General features: G+C 36.8%; 2 protein-coding genes across 10 annotated transcripts in view; one reads left to right on the top strand and one right to left on the bottom strand.

Annotated features, from left to right (window-relative positions):
• The window catches only part of LOC127432986 (E3 ubiquitin-protein ligase RNF34-like), a 31952-nt gene extending 14099 nt beyond the window's left edge, over window positions 1-17853 (top strand). Inside the window, exons 4-9 of one of the 7 annotated variants that reach the window (XM_051684549.1) lie at window positions 8534-8596; window positions 8849-9050; window positions 9602-9628; window positions 11617-11658; window positions 13962-13979; window positions 14237-17853. In XM_051684549.1, coding sequence (XP_051540509.1) covers window positions 8534-8596; window positions 8849-9050; window positions 9602-9628; window positions 11617-11658; window positions 13962-13979; window positions 14237-14427 — 543 coding nt within the window. In that variant the 3' untranslated portion in view covers window positions 14428-17853. The other 6 variants (XM_051684548.1, XM_051684551.1, XM_051684550.1 and 3 more) reach the window with 6 other exon arrangements.
• A 387-nt stretch (window positions 17854-18240) lies between these two features.
• LOC127432981 (lysine-specific demethylase 2B-like) overlaps window positions 18241-20335 on the bottom strand; it is a 33435-nt gene continuing 31340 nt past the window's right edge. For all 3 annotated transcript variants that reach the window (XM_051684540.1, XM_051684541.1, XM_051684542.1), the window contains one exon: window positions 18241-19265. In XM_051684540.1, the coding sequence (XP_051540500.1) occupies window positions 19084-19265 (182 nt within the window). In that variant the 3' untranslated portion in view covers window positions 18241-19083. The remainder of the gene's footprint in view (window positions 19266-20335) is intronic.

Raw genomic sequence — 20335 nt, 5'->3', positions numbered from 1 at the left:
TCTTTCTAAAAGCAAAGCTACTACAGGTGATGTTCCTTATCTAAACCCTCCTTACTCATTCGCTTGACACAGGCATCCCATCTCCCAGGTCTCCTCCTTTCTGCATTACATCAATTCATTTTCCCTTGACACAAAGGCCTTACACAGAGAGAGATTTCAAGCTAAGCTGTTTTCTGCACTTTCAAACTGTATCTAAATAATCAGAGTATTAAATTAATAAAAGAATGATTAAATATGTAACATACTGAATAGCAATGATAATGCAGCTTATCATAATACATTGATTACACATTGTCATTCTTAGATCATTGCATATTGCATACTTATTAATTTAAAAAAAATGGATAAACTGAATGATTAAATAAAAATATTCCATATAATCAAACAATAATTTGCAAAAACAATAATAACCCCCTCCGGTACAACTGCGGACCCCCTGAGAGTCGCTGTTGAAGACCCTTAGCTTAAAGAGATAGTTCATCCAAAAATTAACATTTTCTCATCAATTACTCACCCTCATGCCATCCCAGATGTGTATGACTTTATTTCTTCTGTTTCACAAATGAAGATTTTTAGAATAATATCTCAGCTCTGTAGGTCCATATAATGCAAGTGAATGGTGGTTAGAACTCTGAAGGTCCAAATATCACATAAAGGCATCATAAAAGTAATCCATACGACTCCAGTGGTTTAATCCATATCTTCAGAAGCAATTCAATCGATTTTGGGTGAGAACAGACCAAAATGTAACTCCTTTTTCACTATAAATCTTGACAGCAGTCTCCTTGGCGATCATGATTTCAAGCTCGATTACACTTCCTATAGCGCCATCTAGTGCTCTGTGCATGCGTCAAGCACCAGGAAGTGTAATCGAGCTTGAAATCATGATCATGCCTAGAGACTACAATGGAAAGATGTACAGTGAAAAATAAGTTGTATTTTGGTCTGTTCTCACCCAAAAATGAATGGATCGCTTCAGAAGACATTGATTTAACCACTGGGGTTGTTTGGATTACTTTTATGAGGAATTTCTAATGGACTTATAGAATAGCAATTTTGGATGTGTAAGGGATGATCTACAGTCAGTTTGTCATTATCGCAAAATAATAATTAATAATAATTAATTAATAATTTATTAATAATTAATAATAATAATTGTAGAATTAACCTCGACCGGGTGGAGAGGAGGGTTTTAGTATACCCAGAAGGGTTTGTTTTGTGAGAATGACCGGCTGACTCTAGATTATTCCTCTTATTACATTGCTACTTATCAAATAAATAATTAAATGGACACGAAATAATGATTTTAGCTGAAATTGCGTTATTATGTGAGAAAAAAGAAACCACGGAGTCTCCAGAAACAGCTGAATTCCTCCTCCGGTTTGCATCGGAGTTCTGTTGGTGTTTATGTTGTGAATCTGACTCCTCATTATCAAGCTTATTACAAGACTACTAGCCAAATTAATAAATAAATGGATATCGAATGAGTTTAAATGATTTTACTAGCTCAAATTTAGAGTTTGCAGAGTAGGAAAGATAACTGGCTATACCCAGATGACCTTTCTGATATCACTTAATCCCTGGATGTACGGTCATTATTCCGAAATATCAGACCGCTGGATGGCGTGAATCACCAATCAGAGTCAATTATACCAGTGAGCAGTGTAATAATGCCTATAAAATTGTCTCTGTGGTAAACATTACTTGAAAAGATTTTCAACAACAACTTTTTTTTGTTTATTAATTTGCATGTAATTCGTCAATCATGCCAAATTACTTGACACTTGACGAATGATGTATGCTGTTACATGGACAACCGTTGTTGGCCTTTAGCAACATTTTAGCAATTTTCATTTTTAAAGCACATACCGTTTCAAAATTCTCATTTAATATATGACTGTATGTGTGTAATGTTTTAGAACAAAATGGGAAGTCACTTTAATGTTAACGTTTGACCTTATTTTACTCATAAATCAAAAACCACTAATGTAAAAACCCATGGTGCAGCTCTATTTTGATTCCACTTATCAATTTTTGTTATTAAACGACTTGCATTATTATCTGGACATTTATGAATTAATCTCACAGGAAAGGAAACCGTCAAGTCATTTCATGTGGTCTTTAAGCTGCTTACAGCCCTCAGTTTCTGAACATTCAGCTCTGATGTGCTTTGATGTGACCACATGGTTTCTTGAAACAGCTGTATCCCACGAGGCTAGTAGTGACGTTTAAGCTTTGCCTTTTTTCAGATTTGACATGCTGAGCACATTACATAAGGTTGGAACAGATCTTCTCATAATACCTTCCAGCGTGACACGACCAAGTACACATAGAGAGAGTAGAGGCGCAATCAGCCACACGTGGCAAATGACTAAGCAGCAAAGGACAAAATTATTGGGACATCCTCAGTTGGGAAATTCATTTCTAAATAAAGCAAACATTGGTTTTTAAATATACTAAAAGTTTTCTTTTAGGAAAAGTGTTAGGGTGAGTTAGTCTATTGTTATATTTAGCTTAATAAAAAAAAATTGTCTATGGTATGTACTCGTTTAGGTAGCTATGTAAACATCTGTGTGTGTTTAAGGAGAGATTGTGATGGTCCAGTGTGAATCAATAGAGCCTGGCTGACCCATTCATTATTAATGCACAACCAGCCAGCAAAGCTGTGCGACGTCTGTTATGTATGTTGCCATGTGTGAGAGTTCAGTCCATGTGCTGAGCTTCCTCATAAACACACAGTCAATTCTTCAGCCAGACAGCAGACAGGACGAACGTGGAGCCATTAGATAATTGTTCTGAATGTGGAAAAGAGGAAGAGAATTAGAGAATGGCTTCTGTATTTCCAACAAAGATTTGTTGGTCTGATATATTTAAAGAGAAAGCATTTCTAATAAATAAAAGCTCAGTAAAGTAGCATTATAAAAACTGTAATAGTGGATCAGATTTGCTTTGGATAAAGGAATATTTTGAGCTCAATACAAGTTAAGCTCAATCAAAATGTTGATTACATGTTAACATGATTTTAGTGTGATAACATCAAATCAATTTGGTACTTTAGCCCAGTGGTTCTCAACCAGGGGGCCGGGACACACTAGAGGGCCTCAGCACACTTCCACAGGGGCCTCAAGTTGACTTAAAATTAATTTAATATAAGAAATTTTTAAATAATTCAACTCAATTAAAATGCTAAAAAACTCTTTAAGATGTGTGCCTACAAATGATAAACTTAGGTCTGTCTCGTGTTTCGCTGTAACACATGTTATGCATGAAATGTATTTTGTTTTCTTGTAATAAAGAAATTGTCATTTAATAACACATGTTGGTCTTTTATTACTTTGCTTAAACAACATAAGTGTATTATTTTGAAAATGGTCACTGTGCTCTGACTGCTTAACTTTTCATTATATCTGTGTGGTTAAGAGATGTCATTGTGATCACCAATGTGTGATTGTGAGTCTATGTAGAGTGGTGGCTACAACTGTAAAATCTAAAGAGAGAAAAAGGACAATTGCCACCAAGAATTTACAATCAGGTCTGGCTTAGAATCATTTGTAGACTAGCAATGTGAAATATAAGAAGATGTACAGTCAGTGGTACCTTTTGTCCATTGTCTGGAATTACATATGAAAGGCAGTTACAGTTGAAATCACAAGTGTCCTGGACATCTATGATCTGGCACCTCACAATTCTGTGTCAACATGCCATTTAAAAGGCTGTCCATCATAATGTGAATACAGGATGAAGAAATATTAATATCCATTTGTTAACACATTATGTCTGTTCCAGAAGCAAATTAATTAATGCATACTTTTAATGTATACTTCCATTCCTCTCACATTGTAAAAAAAAAGAATAGCAAAAGAGAAATATATATCTTAATCCATCATTCCTCCAAATTGTTTGCATAAATGATATTTAAAGCCACCAATATTTAACCACATATTATCTGCAATTTATCTGAATATTAAATGAACTTGTAATCATTCCTACATTGAGACTCCTCCATTTAGCCAACAGTACTTCCGTTACTATACATAACCTATCCAGCAGACATGAAATTAAACAGGCACAAGAAATGTATATGTAAAATAATATGTCACTGGTAAAAGAGTTTGGGTGCTATGGTGTGTAAATCGTGTGTCATTAAGAACATAGTACCAGTTTTCTGGGAGTCGAGGTTGAGGTCAAGGAGAAGAGAAGAAATTGGGAGATGAAGTTTGGGATACATGCCCTTATTTATCTTCTTCAGATGACACAAAGAGAGATCATGTGTCTTCACACTCGGAGATGTTATCTGTGCCCTTACCCGTTTACACACACATAGATGTTATGAGTGCGCTTTTGTCAAATGTTTAAGAGAGTGCTTAAATACAGTTTTATGTATACTGTTGCAAAAACATGCAATGCACATACAGACATTGTTGCAGGGAGACATTAGTGCCTTTCCAAATACAGAACTGCACCTTTCACCTCTCCCTAACTGCGAGCAGTGTCTAAACCAAGAACACAACATCAAATAAAATGTTCTTTACAAGAGGAAAACAAAATGCCATCCTGTCCATGTCAGCAGAGGTCTCACAGTGGTACCCGAGAAAATACAGATAAATGAAAAATGGTTCAACTCCTAAAAAAAAAAAATACATATAATGTACATGACAGCATCCCTGATATTTTGAACAGCATTGGAAAAACCTGCTTCTAGAAAAAGTCTTGTTGACATCACAGCTGGTGGTGTGAGGAAGGCCACTTTCTGGATCTCATAGATCACAGCATGATCTCATAGATAAAATCTATGTAAAAAAACCAACATAACTCCAAGAAATAAACCTGATTTGTATGTTGTACTAGTTGGGCTTTAAAGAAGTACTAATAAATCTTTCATACCCTATGGATCCAGAAACTGAAAGAACAGATTTACAAACAATTTGCACATGCCACTTAACTTAGTGGCATGTCTGGTTTTTAGTGGCACAATGGTACAAATGTTTTATTAGTACTTCTTTAAAGCTCAACTAGTGACTAGTCGAGAGAGTTTACTGTAAATAGATTTTGGTCAATACAGCATTTTTTGCATGCATTTGTGTTTTGTCCAGTTAAAAAATAAATTAAACCTTACTATGCTAAAGTCCAGTAGAACTTTGGCAGAAAAGTGGCAGATTTTAAGGTTTCTGAGCTAGACCATGATTTAAACCCATGCTGTACACTTAACCTTACCCAACCTAAACATGCATCACACTGCATCCTTGCAACACTTGGATTCAATGACCTGTTAATGTGCGATTAAAAAAAAACAGTGTTAAAAGTGAATTACCTTAAAATCCCAGAGGGGTTTAAAAATGAAGGTCTGCTCTTGGCCCAGTTTCTAGAAACAGCATGCATGCCAGTCACCAGTGATGCACTTTAATAACGTTTTCCAGTTTTTTCATGTCCTACGAGGTAAATTGTTAAAAGTTCATGAACTTACAGCTACTATTACAAATGATACACATTAAATAATTAAAGTTAATTAACGTTTACCTGCTTTTACGTGAACATGCAATAGGTTTGCAATAAGAGCCAGAATAAACTATACATCATACATTTCAAACCCATTTGTAGCACCTCATTATTTTATACTTACCACAAAAAGAAGTTGTCCCCAGCCAGGCTCAGGGCTCTCTTGCTGACTGACATGTCAAGGGAAAAAAATCCATAGTGTCTTCAGATTTAAGGTCATTTTAAGAATAAATCAGGTATTACCACGAAATACTCCAATAAAAGATGTAACTTAAAATTTACAACAATAAAAATGTTTAGCAATACACTATCAAACATGATACATTTCAAGGGGAGATATTTTTGAATGATCCGTTTTCTCCACCTGTAAAAAATGGCAAGCTTTGAAATGGTGTTGAGAATGATTTTAAATAAATTCTGGATGCATCAATCACATTCGTTCACTATTATCCAGCGATACTTCTTTCATTAGCTAATAGCTAATCCGATTAGTTAAAACAACACCGACAGTAGCAACTTCAAACAAGCCACTTTTCATTTTCTTAATTCTTTTTACAGCACAGTAAAGTTTGGTGTATGTGCTGCTGACTTCTCAAATGTTAGATGAACACATTCTGAAACCGACGGTTATCGACGGTATCAAAATGCAGCGGCATGTGTTAGTGCAACAAAATCACTGGCATGTGTCACAGCTTCCAGTGGCATATGCTACTCACAACTGGATATGCCATCGGATGTGCCACAACTTCCAACGGCATGTGTCAGAGGCATCAAAACGTAAGATGCCTGTGACGAGGAGGAGGGCGGGGCCAGGCCGCGACTACGCACGCCTAGCACTCATTCGGGCTAATCAGCCGAGGAGAGGGATAAGTGCAGCGGGAAGTGGCAGTTCGAGAGAGAGAGAGCCACCCACAGCTGCCAGTGTTTTGTTTTGTGTCTTTTTGTTTAAATTAAAATTTAAATATTACTTTGCTTGTTCAGTCTTTCCCATTTTAACCTTGTTACAGTGCCATACCACAAAATGTTAATACCGCTACTGGTGGGTGGGTACTCACCGGTATGCAGTACCTGCACTTCTCTAATTTAGTCAACAGAGGGTTTTTTTTGTGTACCACCACTTCTCAGAGTCTCCCGGTAAGATTTGATTTCTTTATTTAATGTAATATAGTGGATGATTTGATGCGGCCCGGCAATTTATCTGACCCTCCTATGAATTTTGATAAAATTGCGTCACAGTCTAAACATCCGAGCACTCTGCACAAAACTCAGCGGTTAGTTTAACAATATTCAGCGGCATGTGCAACAGCATCAGCGGTCATCAGAAACGATCCATGGTCCAGTTCCATTCAATCAAATGTAATTATGCAAATTGCTTGGCAGGTGCAGTCAAAACTACAGTCTTAAAAAATACATCACAGCTGTTCCAGAAGTGATGTCAGCTCATATGCACAACCTTTTTCAAGAAAAGTTAAATCGTGGGGGCCTGGGTAGCTCAGCGAGTATTGACGCTGACTACCACCCCTGGAGTCACAAGTTTGAATCCAGGGAGTGCTGAGTGACTCCAGCCAGGTCTCCTAAGCAACCAAATTGGCCCAGTTGCTAGGGAGGGTAGAGTCATATGGGGTAACCTCCTCGTGGTCGCGATTATTGGCTCTCGCTCTCAATGGGGCGCGTGGTAAGTTGTGCGTGTATCGCGGAGAGTAGCATGAGCAGATCCTTGGCATTCTAGCTGTCAGTTTGTCCAGATACTCAGGTGACATTTCACCTCACACTTCCTGTAGCACTTGCCAAGGATGTGGCTGTCTTGTCGGGCACTTCTCACACACCTTACAGTCTAGCTGATCCCACAAAAGCTCAATGGGGTTAAGATCCATAACACTCTTTTCCAGTTATCTGTTGTCCAATGTCTGTGTTTCTTTGCCCACTCTGACCTTTTCTTTTTGTTTTTTATGTTTCAAAAATGGCTTTTTCCCATAAATGCAATTTTTTCCATAAGGCCTGCACCCCTGAGTCTTCTCTTTACTGTTGTACATGAAACTGGTGTTGAGCGGGTAGAATTCAATGAAGCTGTCAGCTTAGGACATGTGAGGCATCTATTTCTCAAACTAGAGACTCAGATGTACTTATCCTCTTGTTTAGTTGTACATCTGGCCTTCCACATCTCTTTCTGTCCTTGTTAGAGCCAGTTGTCCTTTGTCTTTGAAGACTGTAGTGTACACCTTTGCATGAAATCTTCAGTTTTTTTTTGGCAATTTCAAGCATTGTATAGCCTTCATTCCTCAAAACAATGATTGACTGACGAGTTTCTAGAGAAAGCTGTTTCTTTTTTGCCATTTTCGAACTAATATTGATCTTAAGACATGCCAGTTTATTGCATACTGTGGCAGCTCAAAAAACAAACACAAAGACAATGTTAAGCTTCATTTAACGAACCAAATAGCTTTCAACTGTGTTTGATATAATGGCAAGTGATTTTCTAGTACCGAATTAGAAATTTAGCATGATTACTCAAGGATAAGGTGTTGGAGTGATGGCTGCTGGAAATGGGGCCTGTCTAGAATATGGGGCCTGTCTTAAGTTTCAAGTACAACTTAAGTTACGATGCTTTTGAGAAACGGGCCGCAAAACTAAGATGAATCGTAAGATGGATCTACTTAGGCTTACGATGCTTTTGGGAAATCAAATGTTACAACTTCATTGACATGACTACACAACACAGGTAAACCTTGTAAACGATTTTCACACTAAAATCATGTTAACATGTATAATATTTATTTACGTCTTGTGGCTGTACTTTTGAAACAGTATGTATTTTAATGTATTTTTGTGTACAAAGCCTGAGACTTGTCCAGTTGGTTGGAGTGTGGATTATTTTCATTAAAATATGTGACATATATCTTATTTCACTCATAGAACACATGTTTTTTGCAATTTAAACTTATTGTGACCCTTAATTACCAGTAAGTAGATGAGTGGTCAGATATAACAGGTTATTTAGACTTAAACTTAAAATACGTCCTTTGTGTTTTATCTTTAGGACCATGGAGATGCTGCATCAGTTACTCTCCTCAACCTGGAGCCTCATGAGGAGATACTGGAGGTTAGAGAAACTGTCTCTGTGTATTCTTTCCCTACAACAGCATGACAACAATTCAACATTTGTTATGTTATTATGCTACTGCCTGTGAAGATGATTGGGTTACTTTGAAACACTCAGATGCTCTCTGAGCATCCATTAACATTCATAATTCAATGCTAAGAAATGTCTTCTGGTGTAATATTAGGTTTGTGTTGTTGTAGGATTGTAGACTACAGTTGAATGCTATAACCCCACGTATTTTGCCCTAAGCAGGCGAGCCCGGCAACGCAGAGACGGGCGCGCGCCTCCCTCTCAGACCTGTCTCACGAAGAAGACATTGAGTGTCTGACGGTACGGCAGCTGAAAGAGATCCTTGCACGAAACTTTGTCAACTATTCAGGTTGCTGTGAGAAATGGGAGCTGGTGGAGCGCGTCCATCGACTTTACAGAGAGAACGAACACAATAGAAGATCCAGTAAGAACACAAAATGAATTGTTATAACATTGTAATGCTTTCTTCATGATACAATCAGTCAATGGAGTGTTAATCATAACTAAACAGTAGTTAATGTAAGATAAACCAATACGGGTTGCATAAGAAAAGAGTAATGACTTTACTGACCAATTGCCATCAAAATGGTACGATAGTATTTCTGGTATAGAATTGCACATAAAATATTCATTGGGTACTTCCAAAAGACTTCACAGACATTTTAGCTATATAATTGGCAAAATAATGAGTAGGAAACTCTGAGGTCAACTTTTGTAGTTGTTCAGGCTGGAAATAGCACAGCTGACCGTCATATAATGAAAGCGGTGGATGATGAGAAAGAATGGGCCCATTTTATCACATTTTTCAATTCCAAAAAAGACACAGAGCCTTTCCTGATAGACTTCAAACTTGCAAAAAATTAAAAACGTGAAATTGAATCAGTCAAGGATCAGTACAATATCAACTGTGGCTTATGATTTTCAAAAAAGCCTCATGGTCTCCATAAAATTGTTTTTTCTTTTCTTTCTTTGCAGTGGACAACGTTAGCAACATGTCTGCAGGTAAGAGAATAAATATGTTACTATGTTAACATCAAAATTAATTTGGTACTTTAGTATGTACGTATTCTGATAAATGCATAAACATGTAGAGGTAAATAATAGGCTTTGCACACCACATTTAATCCTGGATTCATGTTTTTTTAACTCTGGGCTAAGGCCAATTTTAACCTTGGGTTAAACAACATTTCACACTTGTTATTTTAAAAACAATGCAACAATATGATTTCAGGATTTTACAGTTGTTGTTAGCAACAGACAACCCATCTCAAACCAAACCATTCTTGCCTCATTAAATATTCATGAGCTTTGTACAGTCACAGAAATGCTGCCTTCAAGTGAACCTGGGAAGCTCTTACCTCTGAGTTGGGCATTCGTTACTATGACTGTCAGGCATTCAAGTGGAAAACAAAATACAGAAGAAGCCAAACTTAAACAAATACACAATGAACGATGCCAAAAGCTCTTTTTCTGTTGTACCAGTGAATAAACAATAAAAAAGGTAATACACCAGCAATACTTAAAGACAACATATATGATTTACTAATGCATGGTATCTAACAAATTATTCATTAATTTGCTTAAAACAAACTGAATTCATTGACTGTCATATACACCAATCAGCCACAACATTTAAACCACCTGCCTAATATTGTGTAGTCCAAATCTTGCTGACAAAACAGCGCCAACCCGCATCTCAGAATAGCAATCTGAGATGATATTGTTCTCACCACAATTGTGGTGACTTTGTCCATTCGAACCAGTCTGGCCATTTTCTGTTGACCTTTCTCATCATCAAGGCATTTCCGTCCACAGAACTGCCGCTCACTGGATGTTTTTTGGTTTTGGCACCAATCGGAGTAAATTCTAGAGACTGTTGTGTGTGAAAATCCCAGGAGATCAGCAGTTACAGAAATACTCAAACCAGCCCGTCTGGCACCAACAATCATGCCACGGTCCAAATCACTGAGATCAAATGTTTTCCCCATTCTGATGGTTGATGTGAACATTAACTGAAGCTCCTGACCCGTATCTGCATGATTTTATGCACTGCACTGCTGTCACACGATTTTCTGATTAGATAATTGCATGGATGGTTGTTGGTGCCAGACAGGCTGGTTTGAGTATTTCTGTAACTGCTGATCTCCTGGGATTTTCACACACAACAGTCTCTAGAATTTACTCAGAATGGTGCCAAAAACAAAAAACATCCAGTGAGCGGCAGTTCTGCAGTTGGAAACACTTGTTGATGAGAGAGGTCAACAGAGAATGGACAGACTGGTTCATACTGACAAAGTGTACGGTAACTCAGATAACCGCTCTGTACAACTGTGGTGAGAAGAATATCATCTCAGAATGCTATTCTGAGGTGTGGGTTGGCGCTGTTTTGACGGCACGAGAGGGACCTAAACAATATTAGGCAGGTGGTTTTAATGTTGTAGCTGAATGGTGTATAACAAATTCATATTTTCAAAATAAAGTACAGAAGTTTAAATAATTTAGCAAAATCATTGGTTTATATCACCTTCATGTATACACGCCCCTACCAAAGTCCCAACTCGGAAACTCGGGTATCATTTAGAATCAAATTGGAAATTTACGCTGGGTCATTCATGTGCTCGGAACTCGTAATTACGATATTTCCGACTCCACTTGAGGACACAAAACTTCATGTCACGTCATGTTTATAGTTTCAGTGTCTGTGGGAAACAGTTAAAATGTCAAACAGTTATGTGGATGAACACAGATGAATGCGCAGTTATTAAAACACCAGGTTGGGTGTTCATTGTGTGCTCTACTTGTCAAATCAATGATATTTACCTCATAAATATGCAAATGAGAAAATCAAACAAGGGTTTACAAATATAAATCTTTAAACTTGACTACCCAGGATTAATTGCTATCTCAGGATAAAGTGTTAACCTTTGGAACAATGCTAATGCTAACTTACGCTAAAAATGCTAACCCTGCCGTTACTGTGTTTGTCAAAGTTATAGTTTACCCTCCACCTATATGCAATGGAGGTACTGGAGGTAAGATTCAGTCTTTGTGTAATGCTGCTCCAACATCATTTGAAATCATTTCATTATCATGAATGTGGATGAAAAGTGACTCTGCATCCCAATGCATGTTGACAGTGGCTGAAGTTTGATATGTGGCTCTCATGTGCATGATCACATTTGTGTCTGATAGTATGTCATGAATGCTCCTAATGTGATCCATCTGTCTCTTATTGCTTGTCACATTACTGTAATTGCACCTTGCCATCATGAATTAATTTAACGATTAACACTTGGACAAGAGCCCAAACTGATATTAAGGTCCTAAGATTATTGCTGCCCAATTTCTGGCACAATATTTTAAGTGGCTTTTTGGAGACAGACCAGATATATTTGTGGTTTAGCAGGCTTTGAGGATGTGCACTATTCATGATTTTGTTTGTACAGCACTTAATAGAGATAATTAAGACAGACATAAGCAAATACTGACTTATTAGTCTGGAGTACAGTACAGAATACAGTTGAAAGCAAATATGTTTTATTGAAGGGTTTGACCACTGATATTGACTGGCCAGAAGGACATAAAATAGTGACTATTGCTGTGAGTGCACAAGGTGCAGCGCTACGCACAACGACCATGCGCTACATCTTATACGATTTTTGTAAGACCACTAATTCTAAGTGCAATTATCATGCCAGTGCAAAGCGCAAGTAGACATGGTTGGGAGTGTTTGTGCTGTCTGTGGGCGTATGCGTGCAAACTGTGGGTGTATTTTAATGTGTATTGTGCAATTTGCTATTTTCCTGAGAAATAGGTTATTACGCTAAGACGTTTAGAAAGCATATCTATTTTCAGCGCAAAGTCCAAACTCAGTTCCTGTATTTCCAGTTTGGAGATTCCATCAGCAGGTGGTAATAACGTTCATGTCCAAACTGAAAACAATGTGGAACATCAAATTATGTCCCTGGCAATCAGAGTTGTATCCGTCTTATGAAACAAAAATGTATGAGATTTGTGTTAAACTATTTATAGGTCATGTTTTTTTTTAATTTTTTTTTTATTATTATTATGTTTATATTTACAGTTGCATTTATAATCTAATTTGTATTGGTATTTTTCCAACTGTTTTCATAGAGTGATATTTTAATCTGCAAATGGTGCCAGTGAAAGAATTTGGAGAGTGTTCGTTTTTGATTCTTTCTTTCTTTTCTTTTTTTTTTTTTTTTTCTTTTTGACCATTTTGTTGTTTAGATTATATTTTCTTTTAGTTTAAAGTGTCATTTGAATTTAGAAATATTTTTGGTTTAATTTTTTCGTGTTTCAATAAATAAATGTAATTTATTAATAATAAAATCGACCGGTAGAAGTGAAGTGTGTGGCGATTCAATCACTATTAATCCTAGCTATGATTTGTGTGTCATTAGATGAAAATTATTCATAATACTTACTTTCCCTATAATTTAATGGAGCGTACTGATGAGAATCACATTTTCTAAGCATATAAAAGGAGCCTGTCCATATTTCTGTTATTCAAATTAATTGCATACAGTCCATTTACACTACCAACTTCTTATGATTGTGCCATCTTTGTTTATATCGCTAGTCCTTGAGGGAATGGACTACATAATAGGACGCAGGCACTGCAATAACCGGAGAAGAACCTCAGAATTAAATTGTACTTGATCCAGCCCATTAGCGCGTAGCACGTGCGATTTCGCCAGACCCACTTGCGCTTAGACTTAGTGCATGTTTGCACGAAAATACCAAAACTTCATGGCCTTGCCCACTGACTTTGCGCTTATGACTTAAAATTGTCATAAGCGCAGAGTGCTAGCGCTCTTACAATTGGGCCCAATATGTTAAAGGAAAAGTTCACAACATTTATTTACTCATCTTCATGTTGTTCCAAACCTGTATTCTGTTATTTTTTTCTGTGGAATGCAAAAGGAGAGTTTTTTCATTTTCAATTTTCATTGAGGCCACTGCTGTCAAGCTCCAAAAAGGACCAAAAATACCAGAAAAATAGACCAGTCAGTCAGTTCAGTTCATTTTATTATTTATCCTTTGGGGAATTTTATTTGCACAGGTGTCAAAATAAAAGTAATTATCCAAGTCAAGATCAATAGGAATTCATCAGAATAAACTTAAATAATGTAATAAAATTAAAAATTTTTATTTTTATGTTTATATAAGGCAAAATGTAAAAAACTGAATCTTAATAAAAAATAAAATTTTAAATAAGGTAGCAATAATAACGTATTTTGAAGTCATGTGATAGTTTTATGGATGGAGCTGATCAAATGTACTTTTTTTTTTTTTTTTTTTATATTCACAGAAAATCTTCTATGCAAGTGTGAGTAAATAATGACATCATTACATTTTGCTTAAAATTAGTAAAGTTATTACTTATGCAGTCATGTACAAAAATCTTTCCCAATAGAAAACAACTTAAAACACATAAGAGAAATCTGTCTGTCTATCTATCTATCTGTCTCTATCTGTCTGTCTAAGGTACAGTAAGCTGTGCCAATGGCAATGTGCAAATATGTAAAGCAGTGCAATAAAGTGTGATAGTGCAGGCATACAAGAGATTTCTGTCTTGTCTTGCAGATGGTATGCAAGTGGCTCAGCTGAGCGGAACTGATGAGAACATGTGTCGTATCTGCATGGATGCTGTTATAGACTGCGTTCTGCTGGAGTGTGGTCACATGGTCACCTGCACCAAGTGTGGCAAGAGAATGAATGAGTGCCCCATCTGCAGGCAGTATGTGGTGCGGGCAGTGCACGTCTTCAAATCTTAACACTGGGCCTCTACTGGAAAATCTACACACACTGCTTGACTGAGCAGTATTGGGCCATGACTGGACCAAGTCACTGCCCCTTTAGTTTCACACTGAATTAAAGGGATAGTTCACCCAAAATGAGAAATTATGTTATCATTTACTCACCCTAATGTCATTTCTAACCCATGTAACTTTCGTTTGAAGAATGTATGAGTCGTTTTTTTCCATGCAGTTATAATGAAAGAAATGGTATCATAAAAGTGGTCAATATGACTTGGGTACTAAATTCCTAGACTTCTGAAGTCAAACGATAGCTTTGTGTGAAGAACATACCAAAATATGTCATTATTCACTGAAAATATTCACATCCACCCTAGCTGTCCTTGGCACATTCATGATGGAAGTAGCGATTCATGAACGAATCATTCTTTTGAGGCAGGTCTTTTAAATGAATTGGCTGATTTGGTTGAAACTGACATGAAGGTGAGTAAATTATGACAGAATTTTTATTGTCGGGTGAACTGTCCCTTTAAAGTCATGGAAAATGGTACTGCGCGCACACTTTCGAGCGCAAGCATTTCCTGCTGGCTGTTTTATTTGATGATTCATTGACACTGTACTTGTGTTTGAATCAAATCTGTGGTTAGTAAACAAGGGAAGATGGACTTTAGAGGAAAAAAGTATATAAAGTTTAAATGGTTTACATTATTGTAAACATTTGGAAATGTTTTATTGTATGTGCAATATTAGAATTCTTTACGTGTGCGTGTAGAGAAACCGATTGCCATTAAGATGCATGTTGTCGTAGCGACAGTGAAGGGAGAATGTAGGTGCCAAAGTAGAAATGTGCAGAATGGCTTCTGGATTGTTTTTATGTGCTATTATTAAAACCTTTTTTCCATGTATTGAATCTGCTACTGCCACATGCCACAATGTAGTATCTGTAACACAGGATCATATGACCAGCGAGCAGTGGAGTTATCTACAGCAACAGTGACTGCTAGTTGAAAGAAAATACACTTCATATTTTCAAAGAGTCACTGGAATCCAGCATCTGCCATTATGTAGCTTATCACTGGAACCTCAATTACTTTTTTAGATTCATCCAATTTTGCAGTACCTGTAAGACAATAAGTGTGTGGTTAATCTGCCTCCATTGTGCCGTGTAAACACAATACTTAAAGTTGCACCAAGAATTTTTTTTGTGATTGTGCATCGTTTTATACATATTTAGGTGGAAAACTTTTTGAAGTGGAAAAAATTACTTGGTGCACCTTAAATTGGCCTCATGCCATGATAGGTTTTGATTAACAAAATGTCATTTCTCTGTTGGTCAAAGAGACAAATCTGCTTTGTTGTTCTTCATCTCAAGCAATACAATGACACAAGTCAAATTTTTTTTTTTTTTGGTGTTGTATTGTGCCACACAAACCTGTGTACATTTTCAAAGATTTCCACAAGCGGTGCTACATGCATTTATGTATCACAGTTCTCTACTGGGTTTGCTCAAAAATTGCAGATTCTACTTTTGTTGAATCCACTGTTTGTTTCTTCCCCCCTCTTTTGTGAATATTGAAGTCATAGATCAGGGGTCCCCAAACTTTTTCTGCGAGGTCCACGTAATTTTTCCTTTCTTTAATGGGGGGCTAGGGATGCAGCGATTAACCGGTTTCACGATTTAAAACGTCACGGTTAATTAATCGTAAAGGTTCCGCTAAACCGAGTGTTTCTGTTACACAGAACGGAACTGCTGCAGCTTGCGCAAAACGAAAACAAAGTTACACTAGCGGTGCACCATCTTAAAATGACGTGCTTATCAGAGGCATGGAGGCTGATTCAAAATCAATACATTTACTTACTTATGCATATTAATTAGTGTGAACTGTGGGCTTGCTTCTGGCTGGTGAGAAGTCCAATGTCAGGTTCCATTCCTGTCACAGCCAGTCTCAAAGACTGATGTTCATCAGTGAGTCTTGATCTCACTGGAGTTTTCATCAGTTTCATGCATGAAAAGGTTTGCTCACAGATATACGTGCTGCCAGAAAGTGTGGACATCTTCATTGCATGCCTTTTGTTTGGGTGTGTCTCGTTTGGGAGGGCAGCATAGAATTCAGTGAGACCGTTGGGCTTAAATGCGTCTTTCAGAACATCACAGTTCTGTAACTCAGCCAACTCAAACTGATAAGAAGGCAAGGCTTCGTCAATGTCGGAAGCGAAGGGGTTCTGGAAAAGGCGGATTTCTTTAGCATGGACATGTAGCTCATGGAGCCGCACGTCTTCTTTTTGATTGTATTCTTTGAACACAGACACTGTTTCTTGACAGATGAGACAAACAGCCACTTCTTTGCACTGAACAAAAAAATCATCACTTGTCCACTTTTGGTTAAATACCCTGCATTCTGAATCAACCTTTCTCTTTCCCAACCGTTTCGCCATTTTGTCGTCTCTTTGAATTTTCTTGCTGGCTCACGCGTCACCTGTTCGATTGCGATGGCACGTTATGTTCAACGTACCATTCTGTTGGTAGGTGAATTTTACTAATAATTAGGCTACGTTAATAACTAAGGGAAATTTTAGTTTGAAAGCCAACCTTTATTATCAAATACAGACATGATATAAGTAAAACATATATTTAAAATTGCATTTTAAAATGACAAAATATGTCTCTGGCATTGTTCAAAGGGCCGGTCCAAATGTGGGGGCGGGCTGCATTCGGCCCGCGGGCCGTAGTTTGGGGACCCCTGTCATAGATAATGGTAAGATAATGAGAGGAAATTGTCATATAATTCCTCTAGATGCCCTTTGTTTTTCTGTGAATTATGTAGTCAAATATAAGTTAGAATGTCTGTGGTATTGCCTAGACAAACAAATATAATGGAAAATTTAACCTATTAATCGCATAATTTTATAAAAATATAAAAACAAGATGCACATCAAGTATATGCATATATTTTGCTCTCTGACCTTTTTTTTTTTTTTTTTCCGTACTCATCATTCCAGTTTTCCCAAGAGTGTAAACAGCATTTATTTAGTAGGTTATATTTTACACCACCCAAAAAGAAAATTCTACAGGAGAATTGATAGCTTTCTGGTGTCTCGGCCATGTATTTATATAACTAGAATTTTCTTTTTCTTTTTTTCTGTCTTGGTTTTAAAAATTTCCACCACTGTCTACCCAACACTGACACTGTGCATATGTGTATGCTTCTAATGCTGCTATCTTTAAAAGATGTCACTTGGTAGTAGGCAACTACTCTACCTGAGCAGACAATGGAAAAGATTACACACTCAAAATTAAGTGAGCGCTTTAAGAAGTTTTGGGTCTGGTCTTTGTACTTTGGAATGTTGAACTTTTTATTTGGTAATTCAAAAATGATTTATTAAATTGAATAAAAATATGGTATCTTGAACTAACAAAATAAAGATTTTTCTCATTTAAGTAGACCTACGGACTGTATTTCCTGTGGGGCAAATTATTAAATACTGATCTGTTAACTAGAGCGCACTCAGAGAAATTGAATAAGCTAGTCAAAATGGTTATGAATTCATTTAAAATACAACTTAATTGCTGACTTAATAATAACTTAATACCAGTATATTGTTCCTGATTATTGTGGAAAACCGACTGCGAGTATGAGATAACGTGGCCCATATTTGACAGACTCGCCATGAGAGCGAGGAATGAGCGGGATTGTTTTTCGAAATGTATCTACTGGAATTTTTTTTTTGCATGTTTGTTTGTTTTTTGCACAAAATCACTCCCCACATTGTGGATTTAACAGTTAAAATGTTCCACACAGTCATGAATGATTCTAAGACGCAAATAATAAATACTGGAAAAAATAGCTGTATTTAAGGTCAAACAGTGCAAATACGTTTTCCCATATATATACACATTAAAGAAGCCAAGGTAAGTTATATAGTCATGTGGAAAAGAGAATGTACCTGTAGGACATCTTACTATAACTTTAGAGGACATCACATCTTAAATTAACATTACAAAAACATCTGCACAGTTACCAGCTAGTATAGATAGGAATCTGCTTTACTTCCTACAGCGTAGAAAAAAAAAAACTTTGTACTGACTGAATACTGTCAATAAAATCTATATGAGTGCATTAATACTGCACATAAAGTGTGAAATCCCTTCTGATACAAAAATTAATACTGCATGACGCTTAACGTTTGCATCGTAACAAAAAAAAGCACATGCATTTTGAATTTTCTTTTCCGAGAAAGAATATAACAGTCATTTTCGTCACTGCAACACTGCACTATGTGACACTTAATTTTTTTATACGTGTAAAAATTATGCAAAATGTTATGGGTAAACAGCCTTTCAATGTCACAATAATGACGGCAAGCTCTTCTAGCTGTGCCTTTGTAAACGTAAAAATTTCATGTTTGCTGTAGCAGCACAACATTAGCAAATAAAAAAAAAAGTGAAAGGCTCAGTTGGCCACCAGAAATTAATACATTTCTTTATCTGTGAGCTCAGGCGTCGGTGGATTCAGGTTTGGAGAGTTTTTTAGCAATTAGTCATTTTTCATTTGCTGGTTTCTGTCGAGTGTGTTAGCCTTCACACATCCTGTGTTGAAGAAGATGTAGAAAATGGAGGGCGAAATGGTTAGTTCCCTGGGTTTTCGGTCAAGTTATTGTCAGTGTCTTTGTTGACTAGCTCAGTTTGCTCAGTAGTTTTTCCTCGATCAGTCCGAACTGCACACTGACAGACATTTCTGCAATGAACCGTTCACATCCCTCTTTGGTCACCTGCTTGCAGTATCGCAGGTCGATGTGACAAATGTTTCCGCAGCGCTTAAAGTAGGTCAGCGACAGGTCTGTAACTCTGTTACAAACTGGAGGAAAAGGAAAAGGGAATTACAGCCCATAATATTAACCACTCTAAATCAATTGCACTTCTAATTTTACTTGACTTCATCTATTGCCAGACCTTACAGTTACTAAGGTACTATGTTATTACCATATTTTCTTGGTGCAATACAATGATCTAAGATGCTTAAAGGAATAGTTCACCCAAAAATGAAAATGTGCTGATAATTTACTCACCCTCAGGCCATCCAAGATATATCTGAGTTTCTTCATCAAAACAGAATTTAAGACTTTTAGGATTTCATTTCAGGCCTCCTCCTTTAAACAATGCAAGTGAATGTCCTCCATTTTTTGACGGTCCAAAATGCATATTTAGGGTGCATCAAAATAATCCACACGACTCCATTCGACAAATAAAGTTCTTCTGAACGCAACGATTGATTATTTTTAGAAACAAAACAATACTTATATACTTTTTTAACTACAAATGTTCGCTTCTGTACATCTCTGTGACCTGCGCTCATGAGAGGGATGACGTAAGCTCGTTGGTAAGGTCACGCGGCGGAGGAGTCAGGAAGCGTGTCATTGTTTACGTTGTTTTTTTTTTCATTATTATTTTGAAATGATTTTTTTTTATTATTTTATATTGTTTTTAAATAGTTTTGGACTGTTTTGGTTTGTGAACGGCACAAGTTTCTCTTGTAAACAATGACACGCTTCCTGACTCCTCCTCCACGTGACATCATCCCTCTCATGAGCACACGTCACAGAGATGTACAGGAGTGAACATTTGTAGTTAAAAAGTATACAAGTATTATTTTGTTTCTAAAAATAATCAATCGTTGCGTTCAGAAAAACTTTATTTGTCGACTGCGAGTCATGTGGATTATTTTGATGCACCCTAAATATGCATTTTGGACCGTCAAAAAAATGGAGTACATTCACTTGCATTGTTTAAAGGAGGAGTGCTGAAATGAAATCCTAAAAGTCTTAAATTCTGTTTTGATGAAGAAAGAAACTCAGATACATCTTGGATGGCCTGAGGGTGAGTAAATTATCAGCACATTTTCATTTTTTGGTGAACTATTTCTTTAAT

Source organism: Myxocyprinus asiaticus, chromosome 42 (assembly GCF_019703515.2).
Source record: "Myxocyprinus asiaticus isolate MX2 ecotype Aquarium Trade chromosome 42, UBuf_Myxa_2, whole genome shotgun sequence".
In the NCBI taxonomy this organism is placed as follows: Eukaryota; Metazoa; Chordata; class Actinopteri; order Cypriniformes; family Catostomidae; genus Myxocyprinus; species Myxocyprinus asiaticus.
Note: the sequence above shows the minus strand (reverse complement) of the source record. Positions and strands in the feature narration are given on the sequence as shown.